Source organism: Hippocampus zosterae, chromosome 5 (assembly GCF_025434085.1).
Source record: "Hippocampus zosterae strain Florida chromosome 5, ASM2543408v3, whole genome shotgun sequence".
Classification (NCBI taxonomy): Eukaryota; Metazoa; Chordata; class Actinopteri; order Syngnathiformes; family Syngnathidae; genus Hippocampus; species Hippocampus zosterae.
The window spans coordinates 3,791,105-3,799,538 of record NC_067455.1 but is presented as its reverse complement, the minus strand read 5'-3'; the positions used below and the strand labels follow the sequence as shown (position 1 = coordinate 3,799,538).

The 8,434-nt window shown below is 47.8% G+C and overlaps 2 protein-coding genes across 2 annotated transcripts; both read right to left on the bottom strand.

The window, feature by feature from the left end:
- Positions 1 to 215: 215 nt before the first annotated feature.
- On the bottom strand, positions 216 to 4,528 carry LOC127600587 (trypsinogen-like protein 3). Its single transcript, XM_052065270.1, has 5 exons — positions 4,360 to 4,528; positions 4,154 to 4,295; positions 2,576 to 2,829; positions 1,238 to 1,374; positions 216 to 1,110 (listed from the first exon to the last, which is right to left on the bottom strand). Exons 1-5 carry the CDS (start codon positions 4,397 to 4,399, stop codon positions 916 to 918), a joined length of 768 nt encoding a protein of 255 aa, XP_051921230.1. The 5' UTR covers positions 4,400 to 4,528; the 3' UTR covers positions 216 to 915.
- A 2,111-nt stretch (positions 4,529 to 6,639) lies between these two features.
- Positions 6,640 to 8,434, bottom strand: apoc2 (apolipoprotein C-II). Its single transcript, XM_052065387.1, has 4 exons — positions 8,220 to 8,434; positions 8,008 to 8,066; positions 6,879 to 7,038; positions 6,640 to 6,799 (listed from the first exon to the last, which is right to left on the bottom strand). Exons 2-4 carry the CDS (start codon positions 8,054 to 8,056, stop codon positions 6,709 to 6,711), a joined length of 300 nt encoding a protein of 99 aa, XP_051921347.1. The 5' UTR covers positions 8,057 to 8,066; positions 8,220 to 8,434; the 3' UTR covers positions 6,640 to 6,708.

The following is an 8,434-nucleotide window of genomic DNA, read 5'->3' as shown; positions in this document are numbered from 1 at the left end:
CTATTTTTTTTCTCTCCTCCCTCGTGAAAACGGGATGTGATCCGTGACGAGTACGGTGTGTCCTTTGCAATTGACATACTTCTTGACTGTTTCTTAAAGTTTTGGATGACTTTGCATTCATTTGTTCAGGCCTATTTCGGGTATGCTGTTGATAAAATCGAGTGTGTTCAATAACCCCCCCCCCCCAAAAAAAAAGGCCACCTCTCAAGCAAAGGCACATGTGTATTATGGTTTATTTCAAACAAAACCAGATGCGAGACTGCAGGATTAAAATTGGAAGACATTAAGGAAGGCTAGTCGTTCATGGCACAATAAACTGAGGGACGGTGTCGAGATGAATATAGAAGGGGTCTAATCACCTAGCCTTCTTGCCCCCCCCCCACCCCCCCTCCAAAAAAGCGTATTTATTTGACTCCAAACTGTGAATTAGTGTATCTGTAAATAGTCGGTTGGTTATGTTTTTATTTGTTTTTTCATTTATTTTTGCAGACTTGGGGGGGGGGGGGGGGGGGGGGCTCCTGGATTTAGTCAATCGAAAAGGTATTGTTCACATGAGCCACAAGGCGACTCTTGAAACGGAGACCAACTCATCATTTGCAAATGACAAAAAAAATTCTTCCCCCCCCAAAAAATAAAAAATAAAATAATCGAATCGCTGAATAACTCACCTAGCAAGGAAACTTAACTCGAATTAGTGTCCAGATGTTATGAAGTGCGCTGCCGCCATCTGCTGGTGTGAATTGGAAGCCCTACTTGTTTCTCAAGATCAAGAATTACAGCTTCAGGTATAGTCTGGGTCTTAAAATTGTTCATGAATGATTGATTGCTCACATGAGCCACAAGGCAGCTGCTGAAGTGACCGAGAAGTAAGTTTTGTGTTTTCCCTGCATTTTGTGACTACCCCCCATTGCCCCCTCAAGGCCTCTTGAAGGTCGTGGCCCGTGCGGTGGTGGTCGTCGGCGTGTGGCTGTCCATCACTCTGCGCATCCACTCGTTGTACTTGCACAGCTTGGTGTAGACGCTGGGGTGCTCGGCGTTCTGACAGCCGTGACTGAACCACTGCACGCCCTGCAGCTGTCCGTCGCACACCAGCACTGCGCCTTTGTCATACTGCGCGGGTGGCACGGGATAAAGTTGCAGGAAAAAGAAGAAGAAGAAGAAGAATATTGGTTTACTGTAAAGTGGAGTAAAAGCAAAAGCGGCCAAGTAAACAAGGGCAAAGGTCATTTGGGCTCACCAAGCAGCCGGTGGCGTCGGCTCCGCCAGCGCACACCATCCCCAAGCTCCAGAAGATGAAGTCGGGGAAAGTGTTGATGCAACTTTGATCTTCCACAACAGCCACCGTCAAACACTTCAGTCGCTTCGGATCCTCGTCTGTTTCCAAAAAACGGCAACGAGTCAGTGTCTCTGTTTTGTTCCTCCTTCAATCTGAAGCATATATTCAAGAAGAAACGTTTCCTTGAGGTTGGCCTTGGGGCTTGTGATACCCGAAGCTTCTTTTACAGCGAGATTTTTCCCCCTGCAAATGCCTTAAAGGGGAACTCGAGTCCAAAAAAAAACAGTTTTTTGCGCTATAATGTGCTCCCGCTCGTCTAGATTAAATTACGATTAATTAAGATTAAGATTAATTAAGATTAGGGGCGGCCCGGTAGGCCAGTGGTTAGCATGTCGGCTTCACAGTGCAGAGGTACCGGGTTCGATTCCAGCTCCGGCCTCCCTGTGTGGAGTTTGCATGTTCTCCCCGGGCCTGCGTGGGTTTTCTCCGGGTGCTCCGGTTTCCTCCCACATTCCAAAAATATGCATGCCAGGCTGATTGAACGCTCTAAATTGTCCCTAGGTGTGAGTGTGAGTGCAAATGGTTGTTCGTTTCTGTGTGCCCTGCGATTGGCTGGCAACCGATTCAGGGTGTCCCCCGCCTACTGCCCGGAGACGGCTGGGATGGGCTCCAGCACCCCCCGCGACCCTAGTGAGGATCAAGCGGTACGGAAGATGAATGAATGAATGAATGAATAAGATCAAGATTAATTAAGATTAGGGGCGGCCCGGTAGTCCAGTGGTTAGCACGTCGGCTTCACAGTGCAGAGGTACCAGGTTCGATTCCAGCTCCGGCCTCCCCGTGTGGAGTTTGCATGTTCTCCCCGGGTCTGCATGGGTTTTCTCCGGGTGCTCCGGTTTCCTCCCACATTCCAAAAACATGCATGGCAGGCTGATTGAACACTCTAAATTGTCCCTAGGTGTGAGTGTGAGTGCGAATGGTTGTTTGTTTCTGTGTGCCCTGCGATTGGCTGGCAACCGATTCAGGGTGTCCCCCACCTACTGCCCGAAGACAGTTGGGATAGGCTCCAGCACCCCCCGCGACCCTAGTGAGGATCAAGCGGTTCAGATGATGAATGAATGAATTAATTAATTAAGATTAGATCGTCCTGATTAAAATTGCATTCGTAGGACAAAAATTACGCAATAGCATTGAGAGCATCACGTGACCAAACCCGAAACGGGCGAGCCGAGACGTTTGCAAACAGCGAGCCCGAGGCAACCCTCCGCAAAAATACCAAAAGCTCAAGCGTGCGCTTACATTGGTTGGGGACGGTGGAGCCCCAGCCGCTGACGCTGCAGCTCTCTCCAGGCCGAGGGCAGCGGCCCGGCAGGCCGATGGGCTGCACTTGTTGGGTCAGGCGGGCCGGCTGGGCGAGGCGCACCATGGCCAGGCTGTGGAGGGGCGACCGGTACGGGCTGTGGCGGATGACTTCCGCCACAGGAATGTGCTGCTCGGTGCCCTCCTCCGCCGTCACGTCGTGTTCCCCCAACGATGCGTTGATAGCGGTCCCTCTGGAAAAGTTGAAAAGGGACATTTGCGGCCGTTTGACTTCTATCCGTTCGCCAGCTACGTTTAGCCCCCTGTGAAAACGGACGTGAAGTCGTCCATGGCAATATTGCGTTTTACTTTACGCCGCGTAACTGAATCGAATCATCATTTTATTGTAGTTTACGTTGCATCCTATTCGCTACATCGCAGAATTTTCCGGTCATTAATTTTCCCCAGGGCGGCCCGGTAGTCCAGTGGTTAGCACGTCGGCTTCACAGTGCAGAGGTTCCAGGTTCGATTCCAGCTCCGGCCTCCCTGTGTGGTGGAGTTTGCATGTTCTCTCCGGGCCTGCGTGGGTTTTCTCCGGGTGCTCCGGTTTCCTCCCACATTCCAAAAACATGCGTGGGAGGCTGATTGGACGCTCTAAATTGTCCCTAGGTGTGAGTGTGAGTGCGAATGGTTGTTCGTTTCTGTGTGCCTTGCGATTGGCTGGCAACTGATTCAGGGTGTCCCCCGCCTACTGCCCGAAGACGGCTGGGATAGGCTCCAGCACCCCCCGCAACCCTAGTGAGGAGGCGGCCCGGTAGTCCAGTGGTTAGCACGTCGGCTTCACAGTGCAGAGGTACCGGGTTCGATTCCAGCTCCGGCCTCCCTGTGTGGAGTTTGCATGTTCTCCCCGGCCCTGCGTGGGTTTTCTCCGGGTGCTCCGGTTTCCTCCCACATTCCAAAAACATGCGAGGCAGACTGATTGAACACTCTAAATTGTCCCTAGGTGTGAGTGTGAGTGCGAATGGTTGTTCGTTTCTGTGTGCCCTGCGATTGGCTGGCGACCGATTCAGGGTGTCCCCCGCCTACTGCCCGAAGACGGCTGGGATAGGCTCCAGCACCCCCCACGACCCTAGTGAGGATCAAGCGGCTCGGAAGATGAATGAATGAATAATTTTCCCCATGGATGTTTCTACGGAATCCGTGCATTAACATGAGCCTGGAGGGAAGTCGTACATAAAAGATGGAATTTTCGAAATTCGGGATCATTTCACCCCGACTAAAAGAACCTCAAAGTGTGCCTGCAAAGTTACACAATTGCGCGTCTACGCTAAAGTTAGCGAATTTCATGTAGCCTCCCACCACGAGTTGGAACGAATTCTAATCCCGCGATAGGTGGCCAGGATATTGGGAGGAGAGACGGCGGCCACTTGTGTTCTTTCAAATCCGTCCTGCACACACAGGCACTATCATCGTCACAGATACGACAGTTAGCGCTGCCTCTAATTTTCAGGAGCATCCTTTAAAAAGTTGCACGGATCGAGGTTGATGATTTGGCGTCATCGTTTTGGCCTGGCTTACATGGGCGCGCAGGCGGCGGACGTCACCAGCCACCATTTGTCTACGAGGGCGCCGCTGCATCTCGTCCTTCGGCTTTGGAGGGACACCTGCCAGGGTCTGGAGTGAGGCGGGCACAGCTTGTTGTCCTCCAGCAAGGACGCTCCTGTTGAATAGTCATTTCTACGGTCTCATCATCAAAGGTCAACGAGGCGTCGGCAATCGTTTACCTGTGAGGCCCAAAACGAGAAGCAGGAGGAGACGCTCCATGTTGTGGTTGTTTGACGAGTTCTCTTTGTCACGCCACGCAACTTGGCCCCTTATATAAAGAGCGAGAGGATCTTTTTTTTTTTTTTTACTTACGCCCCCTCCATAACTTCCCAGACGGACTTGACCTTTGTAAAGGGCGTAGTGAACTAGGACGGTCACACCTTGTTTCCCGTCATGTTCTCCTCTTTCTCGAAGAACAAAGGAACATTCATCAGCACATCCAAGAGTCATCAAATTGGTTCATTTTTGCCATTGCGGCATCATTCCAACGCAAGGTGAGCACACTTTTGTGCTCGGGGTGGGGGCAACACATTAAGGGGCCAATTCATACAAAAATTTGGAACGGGTTTGTAAAATTATTTTATTTTAACAATGAAATGGCCGGGTTCAAATTGAATCACGAATAGATTTTTAAAAAATGGTCTTAATTGTTCACTGTAGTCATGTTTTTTTTTTAATTTTCAATAAATGAATTGACGGGATAAATGAATAAAAATAACAAAAGATGTTAAATAAAAAAAGGCCCCCAAAATGCTCCAAATATTACAGAACTGCTGATATTGTTCATGCTTGGCGAGCTGGATTGAAAAGAACTTTGCCCACAATTAACACAAATAACCGGCATCACCAAACAGAGCTTTGGTTAACATAAGAACACATTGAGGAAATAAGTGTGCCCCGATTACGTTGATAAAGTTAATATTTGACCATTACCCAACGCGTTCTTTTTATAAAGGATCCGTGATGGCACAATAACTCAGGTCGGCCTTTCAAGGGCAAAATATTTGCTCCTCCCAACGCTGCTCAGACCTTCTTTGTTGGTTTGCTTTGGTCAGGTTTTACAGGCCAACACAATTGATTGATTGCCAACTAAAATAGGACACTCGGGAGGAACAACATGTACGTGGATGCACAAGAGAACATTTATCTACGTCAATCGACACCGGAAGTCGATTCACGCCAACCAAAGTCCTGCTGTGTCATAAACCCGCAGCGAGCCCGCCTGGAAACATTGCCCCCCCCCCAGCCCCCCCAATCCGATTTGAAACTGCACATGGCAAATCCTGGTGAATTCTGAGTTGCCAATGAAAGAAATGAACAGCAAAACTACAACTTAATGCTGCGCTTCATACGGTCCATGTCACGGCCTATCAGAGCCATTAGCATGTAGTGCCCCCTAGTGACGATAAGCAGTAACGGTCGTCCGATCAGAGTTTAATGCTGCCCATTTTGTGACCGATCATCCATGAGTGACACCGGCTGATGTCGATTCCATCCCGATCGTATAGATTTACACATTTAATTTAAATTTAACATTTAATTTTTAGAGCCGCTTACTAACGATTATTTTGACAATCGATTCATTTGTCAATTATTTTCTAGATTGAAGACTTGGATTTTTTAAATGTATTTTCGTCCTTTTGTCGTACAAAAACGGGGACATGATTTCAAATCAAAAGTGCCGAACGTGCACAAATGTCCATTATGGTTCAGTTACTGGTTTGGTCTGTCACGTGCAGTTTTATAGGAAGCGCGAGTTGACGCTTCACTGCGCACAAGCCGTTATCGAGCAGCAAAGTCCGAGCCTGTGGGTGATCGATCACAATCGGTGGGGCTTCACTGATTAGCACAATGTTAATAAAATCCGAGTCAGTTGTACGTTTGAGTGTCCAAACTACAGCCCGGGGGGGGGGGGGGGGGGTCATTTGCGGGGTTCTGAATGTGGATATGAGATTTGGCTGCTTTTAAATGTAGAGCCGGGTCTATTTTGAGATATAATCGACTCCAAAAATGTGAAAATTATGATTTTCCGTCCATGACGCCCTCTTGTGTGAAAAGTAGGATGCCCACTGATCAGTCAGACAGTTTCATTCTCTGCTTTTAGCACTTTTCAAAACAGCTGGCGTTTTGCAGATTAAACACTTAATTTCTCATGGCATTATAATTTTTTTTTGTAATGTAAAAATGTGAGGTTTGGTTGATTCAAGTTAGGATAACACTTCAATCGTAACTTTCCACCTGCGCCATTTGGTTCTCACACGTCAGAATAAACCATCAAACGTGACATTTTCCTTTTTTTTTTGTATAAATACTTTTAATATTTCCAGATATGTCAAATGAAGTTGGTTTTGCGTGGCGGGGTCACAATGGGGTGAAGGTTCACTCGGTTATCTCGTTTCAAGCCACGCTACGGAATATTTATTGTTGCTGCTGTTGTCCCGGCTGTCTACTTTCTTGAAAGCCATTTTAGTCCGTTTCCATTCCAGCAGTTGCTGTTGTGGTTTTGGGTCGGGCCATTTCTTGGCGTCCTACTGCTGACCCGTAAACAGATGATAGAGCTGGTCCTGTGCGATGCTGTTGTAGGTGCTCAAAATGGTGGTGGTTTCCGTGTAAAAATTCCTGCAGAGACAATTATGTTTCGTGAGTTCCTTCCCCCCCCTCCCCGTCGGAGCATTCGGAGCCCATCGCGACGTCTTACTTGACTTTCTCCTCCAGCTTCAGGCCCTTGACGGTCTCCACGTAGTCGGTCACGGTGTCGACCGCCCCGTTGTAGTAAGACTTGATTGTGTTGCAGAACGTGGTGAGCGGGCCCCACTCCTCATCCTTGGCCTGCCTCGGCATTCGGAAGCCTTCGGCGCCTGAGTGAGGCAAGGACACAAGGGCTTTGGAGAGATTTCATATCGTGGGAGGGGGGCGGGGGCTGTTCTCAATGCATCAAGTGTGCAGTGGAGCCCATGAAGTGTCATTCGCGCGAAATATCATTCACAGTGTCAGTTCAGTTTTTATTGATTGTTTCGCTTTTTCTGCTTTTTTTCTTTTGCGATACGTTGTTCAAAAGAACAAGTTGTCTCCACAATGTCTTTTTTGGGAGGGGGAGGGGGGGGGGGTTAAAATACATTCTAAAGTCCAAAATCCCTGCTTTGGTCTTTGGGGCAAGTAAAAGCTCTGCTAAATGTGACAGAAAGGTAAGGCCTGGTTGGTTATGACAGCAATAAAGTCCTCCGTTTTTTTTCTTTTTTAAGAAGAAAAGGAGAGAATAAAGTCTTATGTTTGAGAATAAAAAATGCTTCCAGATTAAAAGGCATATATCAAGAGCATAAAGTTTTATTTTTTTAGATTGACTTTCTTGCCTTGTTAAACTTTGAATTGAATGTCATTTTCCAACTTCATCTTGGAAAAAAAATTCTGGTTCTGACTTTTTACATAAAGATTGTAGCTTTTTTCCCCCCTTGGGGGATAAAAAAAATATTGTACCGTTCTCCTTATAACATGAAAACGTTTTTGTCAACTTTTTTTTTCCATCTTAACTTTATGGCTTTATCCCCAAAATAATTAACACTTCCTTTCCTCTGGGATTTTGCGGGTTGACATGGTCGGCATTGTTTTTATTAGTGTGATGATTATAAATGACATTCACAAAACATTGCCTTGAAAAGTTGCCTGGGGGGGGGGCCTTCCTCCTTCCTGTTTTCCCATTCTAATCCTTTTAGGGAACTTGTTGCACCGTCAGATGTCAAGTTTAGCATCCATCTGGAGCAAATAGAGTTGAATTCCCCCCCCCCCCCCCCCCCCCCCCTTCATATTATGGCTAAAGAGTGTCCACTTACTGACAGCAAGGAGCGCAAACAGCACAGTGACAACCAACAGCTTGTTCATGATGATGGAGCTGCAAACAACACAGTCAACATTTAACACTCCCGTCCACTAGGGTGCGACATTGTCCACCTTGTGTTCCCTTTGCGCTCAAGCAACCGGATTCGCTGCCCCCTCCCCCTGACACCCATACACGATTTACTCAAATAAATGTCAGAATACTCACTGTATTCCCCTCCGGAAGTGTGATGAGGAAAATCAGGTTGGTTCCTCGGCCGGCCTCGTCCGTTTATATAGCGGCGACGATGTGTTGATTTGTCGCTCCGGGAGTCAAAGTGCACGTTGGAGGAGATAAACCTGTGTTGTTGTCAACCCCCCCACCCCTCCCCCGCGAGAGTTTGTTAGTCCGTACTGCGTTGATTGAAACAGGACGACGATGAG